This window comes from Trachemys scripta, chromosome 1 (genome assembly GCF_013100865.1).
Source record: "Trachemys scripta elegans isolate TJP31775 chromosome 1, CAS_Tse_1.0, whole genome shotgun sequence".
Classification (NCBI taxonomy): Eukaryota; Metazoa; Chordata; order Testudines; family Emydidae; genus Trachemys; species Trachemys scripta.
The window spans coordinates 213,621,557-213,641,891 of record NC_048298.1 but is presented as its reverse complement, the minus strand read 5'-3'; the positions used below and the strand labels follow the sequence as shown (position 1 = coordinate 213,641,891).

The window sequence follows — 20,335 nt, the reverse complement described above, 5'->3', positions numbered from 1 at the left end:
AAATCCATACAAAACCAAGGCTTTGTTTCTATGCATTAGCCTTGAATTAGGTTGCATCTAAAATTCTGTGTTTTCCATTCTGCACAATTAAAGTTCATTCCACAAAATACATTTACCTAGTTATTTCTAGCTTGTGCATTTTCTTCAGTGTCTAGAAATGGCCTAATGAGCCTGTATATTCACAAACATAATGGAAACAAGTTCAAGTGTTTTCAGAATAAGAATGATATGTAGAACTAAGGTGGGGGACTGCAAACGATAGGTTGTGATCTGCTGAGATGTCATGAGGCCTTGTAAAGTAGGAAATAAAGGAGGTGGTGATTTATCAGCTATCAGCACTAGCAGCAGACTGGGTCTCTCTCTCTACGGTGCTTCCTGCTGTCTTTAGGACAACAGGAGCTGTTGCAAAGATGGAGACATCATGCTGCAGCTAGTCTAGCCAACTGAGAAAAAAAAAGGGAGCCAAAGATAGGTCCCCTAGGTTGAAGAGGTTGAATATCTCCAGCTGTTGCCCATTGCACGCTGGGGAATGAGAAGATTTTGCCTCTGTCTTCCTCATCAGATTTTTGATAAACACATCATGAAAGGAGAGGAGCTCTTACACTAAAGTGAAGGGGGCTCATATAGTAGCTAGATAGGCTACATGGATGTATGTGTGGTCAGTCATTAAACCTGCAAGAGACCAGAAGAAGATACGAAGGGGGGCACTGGGCAGAGAAGAAAGAGTAATGTTCTCTTCTAAGCTACCTTCTCTTCCTCAGTTCAGCCTCCAGCTGGAGGGGAGGAAAGCACCTGTTGAGAGGAGTTGGGGCTGTGGAGTGGGTGGGGGGAGGGAGAAACCCTTTGGGCTGTGGTGGGAAAAAGAATAGAGATGTGAGGAAGCAAATTTACTTACAGATCTTCAGATCAAATGTACTCATGAGTGACTTGAGTGGGCTTTTGAAAAAAGTAATGTTTTCATGAGGAATGGGAACATGATTCTTTCAACACTATCATCTCTCCTTTCACTCGGGGCCACATCTTGGGGGATCACCTCTGATTCTTCCATCTCCCTTTCTACACTTTCATCCATGTTCCAATCCTGCTGCTTTTCCTTTTATAACATTTCTAACCTTTTTTTCCCTCTCCCCCCACATTAAAACACACAAAGAAGCACAAAGCACACAACAAAATTCCTCCCACTGACACCCTAACATAGAATCTGAACTCAGACCTTAGACTTTGCCCATATAACATCAGACAGCAGCCCAATGCACATGTTTACAACAAACTAATGTTAATGATCAGGGTGGTATTATGGTTTTAGTGAATTACAGGAATTTGGTGTGTGCAGTGTTTGTCTTTATATGCTGAAGGACAAGAGAGTTGCAGGTGGAGCTCCATGTCTGTGCAACTGGTTGCCACATGTGGGTGTTAAGGTATTATGTTAAAAAAGCTTCCTTTGCATGGATATTTCCTTGCTGTCAAGTGATTGTATCAGCAGGTCCTTAAGCATCCTGAACTATAATCAAAGGTTTGGTTGTTGGAACAACATTCGGTTCGAGGCGTTTTTTAGGAAGGGAAAGTGTTGTGAACCTGACAAATATGTTTACAAAATAAAAATTAAAGTGAAAATGAGACCTTATGCAAAATATATCTTCTGCAGCTGTGAGGAAAGAAGCACTTAAGTGTTACTGTAGTCTGTGCTTTAAAAAATGGAAATTCCTTTTGAATATCTCTTTACTGCTTGACTGGTCTCATGTCATAGCATAGAGAAAAATACCATAAACAATAAAAAAGCACTGAACATATTTATGTTGAGGGTTCCTTTCCCTCTTGTAATCTGGGATTGTTTACCTCACAAATACTCATTTTCTCCCAAATCCCATTTGGAATGAGTTCATGATGCAGTGATCTTACCATGAAAGTTACCCTGCGTTTCACCAGCTCCACAGAATTCCTAAAAGTTGTGCTCAGCAAATTGTAGCTGGATGGTGAGGATAGCCCTGTGTTTAAAGCACTAGTCTGATAGGCAAGAAAGCTGGTTTTCTATTCCCAGCTGTGTTGCTGACTTTCCATGTGGACCTGGGTCAGTTGTTTAGTAATAATTTCTACCTTGGTTTTCCCATCTGTAAAATGGGGCTAATAGTACTTTCTAGTCATGCAGGGATAATATGAGGCATAATTAACGTTTGTAAATTACTGTAAGACCCTTGGTAGGAAGAGCTATAGAAATTCTGAGCATTGTTATTTAAATCAGTGGTTCTCAAACTTGGGCCGCCGCTTGTTCAGGGAAAGCCCCTGGCGGGCCGGGCTGGTTTGTTTACCTGTCGCATTCGCAGGTTTGGCCGATGGTGGCTCCCATTGGCCATGGTTCGCCGCTCCAGGCCAATGGGGGCTATGGGAAGGACGGCCAGCACATCCCTCGTCCTGCATTACCCATTGGAGTGGCGAACCGCGGCCAGTGGGAGCTGCAATCGGCCGAACCTGCGGACGCGGCAGGTAAACAAACCGGCCCAGCCCACCAGGGGCTTTCCCTGAACAAGCGGCGGCCCAAGTTTGAGAACCGCTGATTTAAATAACCACTAAGTATAGTCTACTCCCTCCCAATGTGATGTTCTTTTATGCAGGAGTTTTTATTTCTCTGGATCTTCTTCTGGCTTGGTGGCCTGATTTTTAATTTGTTTGTTTTTCATCACACGCATTGTGGACTCATAATGGCAGGTGAGTAAATGTCAGCTTATGTGAGAAGCATTTACGAGGGTTCACCAACAAGGCAAACACTTCACTGCAGCGCTAATAAAGAATGATAGTGGAAGTGTTACTGAAATTCCTGACATCTATTAATAACTTATCAGCCATAAAGATATCTTTTAAATATAGCTTTGAAGTTTTTCTCTTCTAGCCATGTGTCACACCTCTCTTCAATCTGCTAGCAGGGTTATTATTTTTAAACAACAATTTTTCAGACATACTTATCCTTAATATATACATTATAATAAATATATTCTTACCAGGGTGGTATGTTCTACAATTCTGCATAGCGATACAAGACTCTTCTTTTGGTCCATACAGGAATTAGAACACTGCATGTTGCTGCTAACTCTGATGATTTATTACGGAAGATGTGGCTTATACATTTCAGCTGGCTACCAGAGAGGTGGGTGAGAACCTTTTCTCTGGTCAGAAGGAACTAGAGGCAGAAAGAGATTGGTGCTGCAGGAACCCATGGGGCCAACTGGTGTTGCCGAGAAAACTCAGGGTGAGGTCCTGCTGTTGTTGTTTGATTTACCAATAAAACCAGTACCTCGAAAGTAGGGTGGGCATGACACCTGCTCACAATTAACATTTGTCATCTTCTTTACCAAAATTAGCGTGTCCTGTGAATAGAATTTTCTAGTAAACAAATGTGAGTGTTTTAAAATGTCAGGAAAGAATTGTGATTTCAAAACCTGAGGTACATGATTTAAAACTCTGTGCAGTGTGTTTTCTGAGCTTCTTTAAAGTGTTGAGAGTTAAAGAAAGAGTTAAAGTGACTCAGTACATTGCTGGTAAAACTTCAGGCCTTCACTGATCCCTGAGGAGGCAAAAGGGAGGCAGCTTGTGCCCAATTCCAGGGCAACCAAAGCCATTTTCTTACCTGGCACAGATTAGGTCGGCCCTGACATTCTTCTGAGTTACACTTTGACTGCAATAGCCCCTATGAGCCATTGCAGAATTACCTGGACATAAGAATGCCTTGGCCCATTCCCCTTATGCACTCGACATACCTCCCACACACACACACACACACACCAGTCCATGCCAGCTCTGGCTTGTCCCTGGGCCTACTGTGGGGAGCGAGGCACAAAGCTGACTCTGTGACATCCTTGGAGGAACTCTTGCACCAACAATATTTGGTTACCCTTTATGCTGGCACTGCAGGGAAATGGTGAATCATATTGGTGAGCAAAATGTCTTTCTTCTTCCTTAGAATCATAGAATCATAGAATATCAGGGTTGGAAGGACCTCAAGAGGTCATCTAGTCCAACCCCCTGCTCAAAGTAGGACCAATCCCAGCCAGGGCTTTGTCAAGCCTGACCTTAAAAACCTGTAAGGAAGGAGATTCCACCACCTCCCTAGGTAACCCATTCCAGTGCTTCTCATAGACTCATAGACTCATAGACTTTAAGGTCAGAAGGGACCATTATGATCATCTGGTCTGACCCCCTGCATGCTGCAGGCCATAAAACCGTCCCTACCCCTTCCCTGGACTCTGCTGTTGAAGTCCCCAATCCTGTTTTAGGTGACTTCAATCGGCAGAAACCCTCCTGCTAGAGATCCCTGCCCCATGCTGCGGAGGAAGGCGAAAAACCTCCAGAGGCTCAGCCAATCTGCCCTGGAGGAAAATTCCTTCCCGACCCCAAATATGGCGATCAGTAAGACCCCGAGCATATAGGCAAGAGTCTCCAGCCTGACCCCTGTCAGCCATTATACAATTTACCTACCATTGCTTGGTTTTCCTTGACTACTATGTTTTACCATTAAACCATTCCCTCCATAAATTTATCTAACTTAATCTTAAAACCAGACAGGTCCATCGCCCCCACCGTTTCCCTCGGAAGGCCGTTCCAATATTTCACCCCTCTGACGGTCAGAAACCTTCGTCTAATTTCGAGCCTGAACTTCCCCACGGCCAGTTTATATCCATTCGTTCTCGTATCTACATTAGTACTGAGCTGGAATAATTCTTCTCCCTCCCTCGTATTAATCCCTCTAATATATTTAAAGATAGCAATCATATCCCCCCTCAGCCTTCGCTTTGTCAGACTAAACAACCCAAGCTCCTCTAGTCTCTTTTCATACAACAGGTTTTCCATTCCTCTGATCATCCTAGTGGCCCTTCTCTGCACCCGTTCCAGTTTGAGTTCATCTTTTTTAAACATGGGAGACCAGAACTGCACACAGTACTCCAAATGAGGTCTCACCAGCGCCTTGTACAACGGAAGCAGGACCTCCTTATCCCTACTAGATATACCTCGCCTAATGCATCCCAAGACAGCATTGGCTTTTTTCACCGCCACGTCGCATTGTCGACTCATAGTCATCCTGCGGTCTACGAGGACCCCTAGGTCCTTCTCCTCTTCCGTTACTTCTAACCAATGCGTCCCCATCTTGTAACTAAAATTTTTATTGCATCACCTTACACTTTTTACTATTAAATTTCATCCTATTTCTGATACTCCAATTCACAAGCTCATTCAAGTCTCCCTGCAGGATATCCCTATCCTCCTCTGAATTTACAACGCCTCCCACCTTTGTATCATCCGCAAACTTTATCAGCCCACTTCTGCAATCGGTTCCGAGGTCAGTTATAAATAAATTAAATAAAATGGGTCCCAAAACCGAACCTTGAGGCACTCCACTAGTAACCTCCCTCCAACCTGACAGTTCACCCTTCAATACGACCCGCTGCATTCTCCCCATTAACCAATTCCTTATCCACCTCTGGATTTTCATATCGATCCCCATGTTTTTCAGTTTAACCAATAATTCCTCATGGGGTACAGTATCAAACGCTTTACTGAAATCCAGGTATATCAGATCCACCGCATTTCCCTTATCTAATAAATCCGTTACTTTCTCAAAGAAGGAGATCAGATTCGTTTGGCACGATCTGCCCTTCGTAAAACCATGTTGTAATTTATCGCAATTGCCACTAACCTCCAGGTCCTCAACTAGTTTCTCTTTCAGAATTTTCTCTAACACCTTGCACACTACAGATGTTAAACTAACAGGCCTGTAGTTACCCGGATCACTTTTTTTCCCTTTCTTGAAAATAGGAACCACATTAGCTATTCTCCAGTCTAACGGGACCACCCCCGAGTTTACAGATTCATTAAATATTATCGCTAATGGGCCTGCTATTTCCCGCGCCAATTCCTTCAATATTCTCGGATGAAGATCATCCGGTCCTCCCGACTTAGCCCCATTAAGGCATTCAAGTTTTGTTTCTACCTCGGATACGGTAATCCCCCATCCTGAATGCCCCTCTGTAGTGGTGCTAGTATCCCTAATACCTTCATTGGCCTCATTGAACACCGATGCAAAATATTCATTGAGATATTGCGCCATGCCTAGATTGTCTTTAATCTCCTCTCCGGCAATAGTCTTCAGCGGTCCCACTTCTTCTTTCTTTGCTTTCTTCCTATTTATGTGGCTGTAAAACCTCTTACTATTGCTTTTAATTCCCCTCGCTAGGTCCAACTCTACACGGCCTTTGGCCTTTCTCACTCTATCTCTACATTCTCTGACTTCGCTAAGGTAAGTTTCACCACCCTCCTCGTGAAAAAGTTTTTCCAAATATCCAACCTAAACCTCCCTCACTGCAACTTGAGACCATCACTCCTTGTTCTGTCATCTGCTACCACTGAGAACAGTCTAGATCCATCTTCTTTGGAACCCCCTTTCAGGTAGTTGAAAGTAGCTATCAAATCCCACCTCATTCTTCTCTTCTGCAGACTAAATAACCCCAGTTCCCTCAGCCTCTCCTCATAAGTCATGTGCTCCAACCCCCTAATCATTTTTGTTGCCCTCTGCTGGACTCTTTCCAATTTTTCCACATCCTTCTTGTAGTGTAGGGCCCAGAACTGGACACAGTACTCCAGATGAGGCCTCACCAATGTCGAATAGAGGGGAATGATCACGTCCCTCGATCTGCTGGCAATGCCCCTACTTATACAGCCCAAAATGCCATTAGCCTTCTTGGCACAAGGGCACACTGTTGACTCATATCCAGCTTCTCGTCCACTGTAACCCCTAGGTCCTTATCTGCAGAACTGCTACCTAGCCACTCGGTCCCTAGTCTGTAGCAGTGCATAGGATTCTTCCAACCTAAGTGCAGGACTCTGCACTTTGTCCTTGTTCAACCTCATCAGATTTCTTTTGGCCCAATCCTCTAATTTGTCTAGGTCCCTCTGTATCCTATCCCTACCCTCCAGTGTATCTACCACTCCTCCCAGTTTAGTGTCATCTTAGTAAAACAGTAGCCCAGGGAGCGTAGAAAGGAGAAGCAATGGAAACACCTACTAACTCCATATGTAGTACGTGAGTAACTGGGGATCTACCACAGGACATCGTGACTTTGTGTTCTGTGAGATGGTATGTACTCTCAGCAAGTGGCCAACCTGCATTGACAACCCAATATGTTTGATGTAACAGCCCAGGTCTGCCACTTTGCAAGTAGAGGTCCTTCACCAAACAGGGAGGGCAGAGAGTGGGTGGCTTCTCTCAAGCCTTATTTGCTCTGAGAGTTTGTGCTACACTATAATGAAGTTGTACGGCAAACATCAAGTAAGCTTAAGCTTTCCTTGTTTGGGTGCAGCAGACTTGAACATGTCTTGCTCATGTGTGGTCAGATTCCCATGCAAACCATTTCCCCCAGCCCTGGTTACATTGCTGTGGTCCTACAGTTCCTAAGACAACTCTTCATTGAGGGAACTGCAAAATCCTGCTCAGAAGCTTACAGCTGTAGTTTTGATGCATCTGAAGAAGTGGGTTTCTTACCCATTAAAAGCTTATGCCCAAATAAATGTGTTAGTCTTTAAGATGCCACCAGACTCCTCGTTGTTTTTATAGCTGTACTTTTGGATTGCCTCCATCTGTGGAGAGGAGCCCCTGCAGACACTTTTACAGCTTGGTGATATTCAGATACAGGCTTTTCCAATCCAGAGGGAAGAAGCTCGTTAAGCTGGAACTTTGGCTGCAGGAAATACAGATTATTATCACACACCTGGTATGTTTAGCAGCAGCCAGTGGGTTAGGAACAAGGATCAAATCTTGAAGCACGGGCCTCTCTGTTTAATCATGCATTTCTGTCATGCGGGGGGAACGGGAGGGGAGCTACTAAGAACCCAGCCAAGGGATCCTTATGCCACAAAAAGTGACTTATTTATTACTCTGGAATGTGGAAGGGAGAAAATAGATGTATCCCCTACAAATGAATGCATAGTTGACGGGCCTCTGCACAACGGGCACCAAACATCCTTCATGGAGGAGGAGCCTGCGCACGCCTCTCATCAGCCTCAGCAATTGTCATGGTCAGGCCACCTATGCTAGATACCTGGCCCTGCAACATTGGTTGCCGCTGAGGGTTCCTTCCCTGAGCCTGGCTTTGAGGTAGCACAGTTTCAAGCAGACAAAGCCCTTGGTAATAGAGTAGTAGAGTTCAGATGAAAATATTATAGTGCAGATCAGAAAGTAGAGGTGAGAATGGAGTTTTACCCAAAGTTTGCCACTTGCAGACAAAGCCCTATCACTTGGCTCTGCTTCCAAACATCCAAATCCCTGCCAATCTGAACCGTAATTCAGCAGGCTACTTTATATCCCTAACAGCATGGGAGACCACTGCTTTCTGATCTGCTGTGTTAGCATCAGTGTTTCAGAAAGTGATTCTGGTCAATCGGCATCATCAGAGAAAATGAATATAAAGTGTTGTGCTATCTATTCTGTTCTACCCTGGCTGCAAGTGCATAGTGGTCATTAGCACTTCTGGGAGTTACGCATGCGCACTGAGGGGGAAAATATACTCCCTGTCAATTGGTTTTCTGCTTCTTCATTCCAAAGGCTGAATTTATTCTCTTTAGGTTTGTAAATACAGCTGGATCATAATTAACTTTAATTAAAAAACAGAAAAGAAACAAGTTTCTGGGTCAGACATCTCAGACCATCCAGGACAATTAGAACTTGATTACAAATACTGCTCTGAAATTGAAAAATGAATTGATTGAGTCATTCAACCCAGCATAATGTGAACAGGAAAAATATCATGTTGGTTGGTTGTTTTGGGTCTGCTTTGGGTTGTTTGGGCCTGGTTTGATCTCAGAGGCATGCAATCCAGGATGCAGACCGTTGGCCAGTTAGTTCAATTGTGTGGTAATGCAAGCCACTCATAATATCCTGTTTGTCAGTCTTTTTTTCCAAATATAGGAAGAGTATAATTTGATAGGATGCACATTCAGATACTTTTTGTCACATGATTTTATCTAAAAACTACCCACAAAGAACACACTTGCCTGGCTTACATGCTTTGATCTGATGAAGGTAACAATTCTGAATATAATGCCAAAAGTATCAGACAGGCTTACATCTAAGGATGATGCTTAACCCTTCCAAAACCATAAGCGTGTGCTGAAGTAACAGATTAGGAAAACAGTATGTGTGGACAAGAGTGAGCATAATGTAATGGGGCATCTGATTTCCCATGCTCAATTGTTTAATCTGATGTTGTTGTTAGTGTTGGTAGGGCAATTGTCACTAACCAAAGGACTTGTTTAAGTTATCTATTACTAACACGGAGAGACTGACAGTCACAAAAATAAGCAAATGCCTTTTATCTCCAAATTATGCCTTGGAGGAAGTCTACAACTTAGGGAAGAGGAGGAGCAGAACGAGAGGGAAGAAATACATGAGTCTTTTGTCTAATCACAAACAGAAGAGATCAAGAGTTAAAAAGCGTATTGCCCTAGGCATACTTTTTTCTAATTTTAGGTTCTTGTTGTTTGGTTCAGTGAACTGGATCACTTTTAATGGTTCGCTTAGTTGTGACTACCATAGAAACTACAGTATGGTAAATGTGGGTTAGAATGTACTGTAGTTACCTGAACAATAGCACTATTTTTGTGCTATCGAGTAGAAAAAACAATAAATACATGTACACATACACACACCTGGTATCAGTCACAACAACTACATTGTCAGTTGTCAATTGTGTGGTTATTATTTGGCTTATATGGAAGAATGGGGTTCACTGATTCTGACTTCTCATTATTTGAAAACAGCCATGCACGAGGTCATTCTATTCAAAGGTCAAAGAATACTAAGATCTGGAGCAATTCTGCCCAACCAGGTAGCAAATATGACAGCATCCTAGCTGGCAGCAGCTGAGTTGAATGAAGATTATTACTCACCTCAGATGAACCAATCAGCTAGAATAAGTAAATGCCACATATTCTGCTTGGTTCTTCAGAGGAAAATAAAGAATGTTCTGGACTTCAGTTAATATCCATTTTGAATAAATTAAACTTCAGAAATTAGTGACCACAGCAAAGAGATTTACTGATGTTTCTGATGCAGCCATTCAGAATGTATATAACAATGCATGTACTGATTTCTTGTTCCAGTGAATCTTAAAAATGTTTAAGTATATTATCTCTCAAGATAAATACTGGCCTTGATCTTGGTCAAATTGTACCTCTCAAGTTAATACATTTTTGCAGTGGAAGTTAGTGTCAGCATGTTGCTCTGTGTATGATTTTTAACAATTGTGTTTTTGTTTCAAAATCCTATTAGCGGTCTTTGTTTCCTGAAGCATACCATGGTGTTGTATCTTCTATTTCACCTTTCAGAGTTGTTTTCATCAGTGGTCATTCTACCCATGTCCATATCTACCTAGGAACTTAAAATTTAGGGCCCACATTTTCATATGTGAGTACCTAAATAAGTGTTGACTTTACTGAGAGCGAGGGTGTTTGGCACTTCTGAAAATCAGTTTAAGTTCTTATGTTTGGGCAGTTCTTGAGTGTTGTAGCTATCTCTGCTGTGCACACTACACTGATTTACAAGAATTTTAAAGTTAAAAATTGCAACTATCATGCTCAGGGGGAACATGCCCAGGAGGACTCTGGTAGCACAGCTGCAGTGGAGCTGCACTGCTGGAAAGAAAGGGGCCTTCTGAGGGCTAGAGTTGGTGTGGAGGTACAGGATCTACACCATGGATGGCCCTGTCCTTCCATCATCCTCCTGCAGGATCAGCCAGGTTTGGGGGTAGGCCCCAGCACACCCAATGGAACAGAACTCTGTAAGTGATCTTCATGGAGATTTCCTCACAGAATTCCATCCCATGAGTTTTAATATTGGAGGAGGTGGTCTAGGCTAAAGCATTTACTAAGGCAAATTCAGTATATACTTGATGCCAAAGTTCAGTACTGGCATAAGTAGGTACCACCTTATTGTCTTCAGTTATGCTTCATTTTATGCTGGCTATCACCCAGAGAATCTGGCTTTTGAAATTAGAGGGTACAAATGACAATCTGGAAATTATTCCAAAGACAGAGACTAGCACAATATATCAGGGAGGTTAGGAACATGGACTTGAATTAACAAAATAAGATTCAGATTGGGAAAATGCAAGTTAATACATTAGGCCCAAAATAAGTACAGTTACTACGCGGGAGACACTTGGAAAATAGTAAAGCCAAAAATGATCTGAAGTGAGAATGGGCAGCAAAACAGATATTAGCTTGGGTGGCAAGCTGGTTCCTCCTTGAGTGCCCTCCTGTGGCAGGCCATGGCACAACAGGTGTACCTATCTCTGTCTCCATGGTTCAGCCTTAAAAGAAATATAATCTCTCTGTGTCCAATTTAAAAGCCCGCTTCCAGGTATAATTTATTCCTGTGCATGTACAATCGTTCACAGAACCCTCGTGATAAAACCAGTCTTCCAAACCCCCAAACTACAACTGGTACAATCACAGCCATTTTCCATGCCCTCTCCCACGGCATAATTTCCAGCTCGCCCTCCCATGAGTCCATCTCCAGTCTGTTCCCAGACACTTTCTGCCTTTGTTCCAGGGCTACACTCTCCAGGACATCCAACTGAGAGCTCCCAGATTTTCTTCTTTCCTGCAACTCTTGGCTGGTAGGTAGCCCCAAGTCAGGAATCCCATGACTAAGACATCCACTCACTCAGTCAGGCATCCCTACCTGTGAATCCTGTCCCTGCCCAGAGAACATCCCCCCTGGATCAACTCTTGATCTGGGCTCAACTTCATGCAGCCCTCCATTCCGGCCTGCTTCCTGCCTGAGTCCTACCCTTCCAGCATCAATCCTCCTGAGTTGGGCTCAGCTTCTCCTACCCAGGTTGGTTCTTCCCCTTGTTTCTCAGGGTCTCTTCACAAGCTCTCCTGTAACTCAGCAGGGCTTCCCCAGCCTGGCCATTCCCAGGGCCGCCCAGAGCAGGGGGAAATTGGGGCAATTTGCCCTGGGCCCCACAGGGGCCCCACGAGCCCTGGCCGAGAATCCCTTTCCTCACCCAGCGACGCTCCGAGTTTGCGGCGGCGGTGGCAGCGGCATTTTGGCGGCGGGGGGCCCTTCAGTCACTCCGGGTCTTGGGCAGCATTTCGGTGGCGGGGGACCCTTCAGCGCTGCCGAAGACGCGGAGCGACTGCAGGGCCCCCCGCCGCCAAAATGCTGCCACCGCAGACTTGGAGTGCCGCCTGGTGAGTACAAGCTCCCCCGCTTTGCCCCAGGCCCCCTGAATCCTCTGGGCGGCCCTGGCCATTCCTCCAAATCAACCTTTTGTTCTTCCTAACAGCTCTCCTCTCAGCTCTCCTCTCTGCTCCTGATTCTCCCCTGGGTCTCTGCTTTCCTCCTCAGGCAGCTCTCACCTGCCCTTCTCTGTCTATCTCACTCGGTCTATGGTGAGGCAACTCTTTCTTGTCCGTCTCCTTACTCTCCCTTTATAAGGTCCTGTTGCCTTCTTTTAACCCCACCTGGGAGGCAGTTTATAAATCACAGGTAAACTGAACCCTGCTTCCTCTTAAAGGGGTCAGTCACCCTATGACAGCTTGCAAACACAGCTGACTGAAATTTTTCATTCATAAAGCTTTTCTGTGAGGAAAATATGGTTTCACTGAAACCAAAGAATTAAGCAAATTGTCAGTTCCAGTGGAAATTGTTGATTTTTTTGTGGAAAGAAACGTGGAAATGTAAATTTTCATTTCAAATTGATGTTTTGAAACAAAACAACAATTTTTGTTGTGTTGTCACACAAAATGTCATTTAGGTTTTTAAAACTTAAAAAGAAATGACATAAAATGTTACCATTTTGTACTGAAATGTTAATTGACTTAACTATTTTTGTTTAGTTTTGATCAAAAGTAACACCTTTCCAATTTGAAACTTTTTAGAATTTTTCATTCCATGACATTTTCCAATTTGGACCAGAAACTAATTTCAAAGTGTCAAAATTTCCCACTGGATGAAAATTCAGTTTTCTAAAAGTCTTGGCATGCAGTGTGAGATGCTGCAAAAACAAGACCTAACATGATTTTGTACTTCATATTACAAATCCAAGAGTATGTTCTTGATACGATTCTATCTAACAATACAGGTATTTATATGGTTCTCATCACTATATCATCTAAGCACTTACTATCATTAATGCAGTTACACTCACATCTCACCTGGGAGAAAGGGAAGTATCTTTAATCCCCAGTTTACCACCTATTGAACTGAGTCAGGGAGACTAAATGATTTGCCCAAAGTCACACAGGAAATCTGTCCTGAGCCAGAAATTGAACTTTCATCTGGATTGATCCATGAATGACAAGTCAGTGACAATGCCTTAACCACAAGATCCAAAACCATTCTTTCACCCACATTCAACCAAGAAGAATGCTGCATTCAGTTTATGGCACTTGGATACATTTAGCAAGATATAAAATGGAGGAAATTCAGTGAATTAAAATTAAAATGATTAAGAGGTTGGGGGTTTAATTTGAGGAAACATTTTTAAGGGGCCAAATTCTGTGCTGACTTACAACTTAGGGAACTACAACCAAGTCAGTGGGTTTGCAGAAGTACGAGTCAGAGCAGAAATTAGTATAGTTTGGCCAAATATCAACTAAGAGAAAATAAGAAAGGTGTAAATGCTAACAAGGAAGAGGAATTGCATTGTCACATTTATTATGTTCAGCCTTATCGTGCCTGGTTCTTGGTGCAGACAGACCTCATTCTGAAAAACTTTCCTCATTAACTCATCCTAAAACATTTACAGAGCATCTGAATAATTTATATCATTTATGGTGTGATTGGTAGGGAGCCATTAACTCTCTAAAAAAGCCACTAGAGGGGAAGCTCTGCAACATAAGGTACATGGCAATTGAGTGAGTTAAAGAAAGAAAAATACAAGAAATGCTTAATGGACTTTCTGAATGTGATAAAACTGAACAAAGCAACGGTTCCAAACATCAAATTCTAAAAATACTCTAGAGTAGGGCGAGCCAATGTGCTAAGACTTTTTAAAGGTTTTCTGGAGGTCACTCTTCAAAAAAACCAAACCTTTTCAATTACACTAGAGAGAGAGAAAATATTTCCTCAGAATTTGCAGTATTTCCTATATAAGGAATTACAGAAAATACTGAGGTAAATTGAACTAGATATCAAGGGCAAAAGTGGAAAGTTTTCAAAGGTAACCACTGTGGTTTTTGTGTCCAGGAATTACCTTGGGGCATTAGCTCGCTGTAGACGGATAATAGCACAAGTAGGGAACAATCTCACCACATATGCAGACTGTGGCAAATAAACAGCTGGGATTGTGGGTATGGAAATCAAGGAGGCTGGAGAAATAGTGCTGTTTGGTGAAGAATAGGGCAGAACTGAAGGAAGAGAAAATAGACTTGTAGTGGAGGAAGCCCATAGGACCTCTTATGTTACTTTTTTCTTTATTTTTTTTCACCACAATGTGACTACTGTTAGTTAGTTTGTATGGGTCTGGAGAAGAAGTGAGTCCTTTAGAAGGATTTGAACAAGCAGAGGGAAAGGGCCTGACTGAGAGACTGTTCCATTTATTGGGGAACTTGGAAAAAGGCACAAAGATTGATTTCAAAGCATTACATGGGGTTTTTAGCTACATCAGTCACTTTACTAGGATTGCATAGGTAAAATGATGCATAGTGCTTTGGAAATGAAGGGATTGATGTTACCCTATTATAGGACTTTTGCCTTTTTTAAATGTAGCATTACATTGCGATTGCTTTCTTTTCCTCATGAGCACTGTGTAATGCAGAGGCATGGGAGTCATAGAATTATATATCAGAGTGGTAGCCGTGTTAGTCTGTATCCACAAAAACAACGAGGAGTCCGGTGGCACCTTAAAGCCCAATAGATTTATTTGGGCATAAGCTTTCATGGGTAAAAAACACACTGAAAGTTTATGCCCAAATAAATCTGTTAGTCTTTAAGGTGCCACTGGACTCCTCATTGTTTTTATAGAATCATAGAAGATTAGGGTTGGAAGAGACCTCAGGAGGTCATCTAGTCCAATCCCCTGCTCAAAGCAGGACCAACCCAACTAAATCATCCCAGCCAGATGAGTCAATAGAGGGTAACACAAGTTAGGCAGCTACCGGTATCAAGTATGCTGCTGTTACCACTCACGTGATTCCAGCTGAGCAAGATGGAGTTAAAATAATCCAGCTAGCTCAGCAACTGTGTGGATGCAATTTACAGCAGCACTACATAAGTGGCAGGAAGGCTAACTCAGGAGTTCCTTTATTATGTTACCCTCAGTGCCTTATGCACATGAGCACAGGATTTGCTCAATCAGAAATGCTGATCCTTGGGGCTTCATGTCCCACAATGCAATGTCTCTGGCAGCACATTCCAGGTGTTTGTGCATTCCTAATATGATTACTAAGGAATTTTTAAATGAAAACAAGCTGCACCTTTAAAGATGGTAACAAACAATCACAATGCCAATTACAGCTACGTTTTTGAATAAATTATAATGGCTTGATTATTAATATATGTCAGCCTGTGACCCATGTTTTCCAGATTGCCTGGAACATGGAGGGGTTTACACTATGCTTTGCAGAATGCCTAAATACTGCTGCTGAACATTCCTACAAGGGCGTGGGCTGCAACTTCAAATACACATACTTTGCATCTAATTTAAATGCCTGGTTTCCTAACTTTATACCAGACTACTAACCCCACCATATCTCACCCTACTGACATATCTAGTTTGGCCACTCTACACTATGAGCGGCAAACATGACTAGACTCATACGCTCTGGGCAGCAGGTGAGCCTCCAGTGAATGCTAAGTAGCAATGTTCAGAATCTCTGAAATTCTCTGCATGCTGCCCAGTGTCATGCAGGACAAAGCCTTATATCCTTTCTACAATTCTTTAAATACACAATTTAATTCCTCTGCACATAGGGCCTTCTAAGCCCTCCATGCATAGAGCCATCCTTAGCACACTGATATTAATGGAAATGCTCCGATAGACCACTATGGGTTTTCATAAGGCTGAAGCTGTTCATATGCAAAAACAAATGAAATGGGCATGCCCTGTTAGAAGTGTGAAAAGGTGACCAATAGTAAAGAAACAAAGTAGCTTTGATAATATGTGCAAAGAGGCCCACTGTAGAGAATTGGCCAATGTGTCTACTAAAAGTACTGAAGAGTTAGACAGATATGATGTGTCCTTACCTGTTCTGTCATTCACACAACTGTGAGTACTTATTGAGTGCAGATGTTCACTTTGCAGTATACTGTTCAGCCACTAGATGTGTCAGTGTGCTTTATAGTGTTCTAGACATAGTGTGGAGACAAAGCTGGAACTCATGCTATGTTGAAGTCTGTTTGTTTGTGTTTGTACTTGTAGATGTTTTCTGTAATAATAATCTCCTATTTAAGAAGAACTGTGATTCCATATGTGAGTCTTATCAGGCATTCTGTTTCTATTCTCTTTTAGGTCTCCTATGTAAAAGCTATTGACATCTGGATGGCTGTGTGCCTTCTCTTTGTGTTTGCTGCATTACTGGAATATGCAGCAGTCAACTTTGTTTCAAGGCAGCACAAGGAGTTTCTGAGGCTTAGAAGAAGACAAAAGAGACAAAACAAGGTACTGCTACTTTAAACTCACATTCTAAAACTTACTTTCCAGTGACTGATTACTCCTTGATAAAAGGAGTTGAAAACTTGCAACAGGTTCCATCTGCAGTTCATTACCCTTATAAATAGGTGTCAGTGAATTGGTCATTGATCCTGTGTGTCTCATTCTCCAACCAGACTTCCTGAGGCAATTGTGACTTCATGTGTTAAATACCAGATATATTAGGCTGTAGATATTTTTAATCTTCAATTTTTACACTACCCTGGATGCAACTTCATTGGTACCCAGGAAACTGGGAGTGCTACTGTAAACAGGGCATCATTTTTTGTTTTGTTTTACCTCTGTGCCTTTTAGACCTGCTGAGGCCAGAACCTTCCTGAGACTTGTCTAATGCTCCCACTGTACTGCTACTAGCATTGAAATGGAAGGTGTGTTTGTTTTTTTTAAATGTAGTATAGGAAAGACCACCATTCTGCTTCATTTGTACTGGTTGGAATTAGGAATGATTTCATTGAGTTCAGTGGAGTTATGTGTGAAACTGGTAAGAGAGAGATCAGGACCAGGGATTGATCTTTCTTGTCCAGATTCTACTACTTTGCAATTTGTTGACCTATACAGACCTGAAATTGCTTAAAAACACAAACAAACAAAAAACAAACCAAAGGGTCAAGTCATCCCATACCATTAACCTGAAACTTAGATCAGAAACTTGTTTTATCCTGAATACCAATCTGTGAGCATTTCCCATTTATTCAGGAAACAGAAACATCTTTCCTGAAGTTTTATTGTAATATAAGAGACATAAATACTTGGAAATAGGCCTTACATTCAATTTTAGGACAGCAGAGCTCATTCCCACAATTATAAGAACTTTGCATTATACAACTTCTTTATATCTAAAGCTGTCTCCAGTGCAGCTGGAAGCATGCTTCCTGGCATGGGTAGACAAACACACACTAGCTCTGCTCCAGCTTGTGCACTAAGAATAGCAGGGTAGCTGCCTGAGTGCAAGTCCACCCTGGCTGACTAACCTGAACCTCCGTCCATGCTACCCTGGCTACATTGCTATATTTAGTGCTCTAGATTCAGCACACTCCCAGCTGCATTTTAGACGTACCCTTAGTCATCACAGTAGGAACATTCAAGTTTAACCCCTGTGTTTGAGTTTATAGTAGGTTGTAGAAATGTATCAGGCAGGAAAGGGGCTGACAACAATGGCACAGAAATATTTGTGTTTGGAGAGTTTTGTTTAACAAATGAGCTGTAGTTAAGGAGTTACTGTGTTACTTAAGGGGTGGTCTTGGAAGGAATCCGGTCTTGTCCTCTGATCTAGTGCTATTGTCAGGTGAATAGAGATTCCCATTAAGATTCAATTCCCCCTGTAGGTATGTGTAAGATACAATTCCAAATCTGCAGGCATGTGTGCCAGAATTGCTGCCACTGGAGGCCTTTATTTCCAAGAGTAATGTGGTGGCAGCAGAAGCTGTTTTATTTGTATTGTAATTCCAGTTTGAGAAATACTGACTTCTCTGGAGGGGAATGAGTTGTTAACAGGCTAACATTAGCAAGTGACAGTACTATAACTACACAGGCCTAAAAGTGTGTGTATTGATCAGCAATAGCAGTAGTTATACAGTAGTTGTGCTACTCTTCTTTCTTCACACAACATACAGCCAACCTGTGGAACTCTTTGCCTGAGAATGCTGTGAAGGCCAAGACTATAACAGGGTTAAAAAAAGAACGAGATATGTTCATGGAGGATAGGTCCATCAATGGCTATTAGCCAGGATGGACAGGGATGGTGTCCCTAACCTCTGTTTGCCAGAAGCTGGGAATGGACGATAGGGGATGGATCACTTGATGATTACCTGTTCTGTTCATTCCCTCTGGGGCTCCTGGCATTGGCCACTGTTGGAAGACAGGATACTGGGCTAGATGGACCTTTGGTCTGACCTAGTATGGCCAGTCTTATGTTCTTATGGTCTAGGATCATTTGCTGTGAAGACCTGTCTTTACTCTTTGCTAATTTGATTCTTGTAAATAAATCAAATGTGAAAGATACAGGAAACTTTTTTTTTGTAATAAAAGAATATCAAATGAGACAAGGGCAGTTATCCATTTGGGTTGGTTTTGCTTGACTTTCCTAGGAACCCTGATGCTAGTGTTTCACAGTGAAGAATAAAGTTTCTAAGACATCCTTTTTATTTCCACTGTTATTTGTTTATTTGACTTTCACAATGTATTTCTTTTTGAACTGATCCATGTGGTTTTGCATGATGGTCTTCTCTCGCTGTGCCATTCTTTCTTTCTTTCACTATTGTGCTATTTCCATTCTCACTACTGCTATCTGTTTTGACAATCTGGGGCCAGGCACAGACTCTGACTGTTGGGAATGAAAGCGTCCAGTCGGTGCGGCGCATGAATGGCTTGCGAAGTAAAGAGTCGTCAACGTATAGGAAAGTGAATCAGATTTACAATTCAAACTCAAGGGTAAAACCATAGAGAGAAAGAGGGACCAAGAGAGACACTTGGTGTGAAAACAGTGTCATAAACCAGCAGCACAGCTTGTTTTCATGGCATCACATGTAACCTCTTGTGTTCTCTTTACTAAATGCCACAGTGAAATATATAGTACTATCCCCAGCATGAAAAGCTGGTTCATGCTATACATTTTCACCTCTCATGCCCCATCTTTATACCCCCCCCCCCACTACATTCATGGTACTGTCATGACAAATTTTCTCAGGAAAAGTGCATTTTCATTGTGTAGCTTGGTTCCCCTGTAAATGTACTTACTGTATAGTGAGTGCAGACAGGAGAGTAGACAGTGCCTGAAGACAGAAAAATCCTCTTTTATCTCATCTTTCAAATGAATGTATTCCAACAAAACTAGGTTCGTGTAGTGAAATGCACTTTGACATGACATTCATTCCTAACCTGAAACCCTACAGTGTTCCTTCTCAGCATGCTCTGACTCTTGTTTATGGGGGTGTGAACACCTATGAATTAAAAAGAAACTGGTTTACTGATTTTTTTTCTTCTTCTTCTTTTGTGAAGAGCAGTTGGTCTGAAACCTTTTATATTTACAGTATACACCACCCAGAGCGAGTGTTATTTTAGCAGTTTTGCAGTAATGTACTGGCAGCTGATAGACCCAGATTATGGGTGAGAAGTGGGGGTAATAAATTCAGCGCTGGAGGGAGAAATCATTTTAGGGATATTGCTCATTATACAGTGCTGGTGGCTGACCTATAAAACTCCGGTGTTGCAGATAAAATGGAACCAGAATCTAAACCTCCCTGGAGTTGGTTTCCCAAAACAAAAACAGCTCATCTCTGCTCTAAAACTGGCTATTGTCTTATGCTTCTGACTCTGACTCAGTAAAAAAGTGATTTCAAGGGATTTTGCTACATTATAAAAGAAGCATCATCAGAGCAGAATGACACAGCTCCTGGTGTGAGCCCTTTCTTCCATTTTCCCTGTATAAGTCAATAAGCTGATTGTTGTCAGGTGGAGCCACTAGCCAGGCTGGATTCCATATGCAACCCAGAAGATTGAACAGTGGCATTGCAATGTGAACAGAGTGTTTTTTGCCCTAGGTGTGACCATATTTATACATACACAGAACTGACAATAACAAGAGAATTGTCAGGTTCTCTTTACAAGGTAAAATTAATTGGTTTATACAGCAAACA

At 42.3% G+C, this 20,335-nt stretch overlaps 1 protein-coding gene across 7 annotated transcripts in view; it reads left to right on the top strand.

Moving 5' to 3' along the window:
* GLRA2 (glycine receptor alpha 2) overlaps positions 1-20,335 on the top strand; it is a 163,450-nt gene that overhangs the window by 110,137 nt on the left and 32,978 nt on the right. For all 7 annotated transcript variants that reach the window (XM_034756659.1, XM_034756668.1, XM_034756642.1 and 4 more), the window contains one exon: positions 16,500-16,649. In XM_034756659.1, the coding sequence (XP_034612550.1) occupies positions 16,500-16,649 (150 nt within the window). The remainder of the gene's footprint in view (positions 1-16,499; positions 16,650-20,335) is intronic.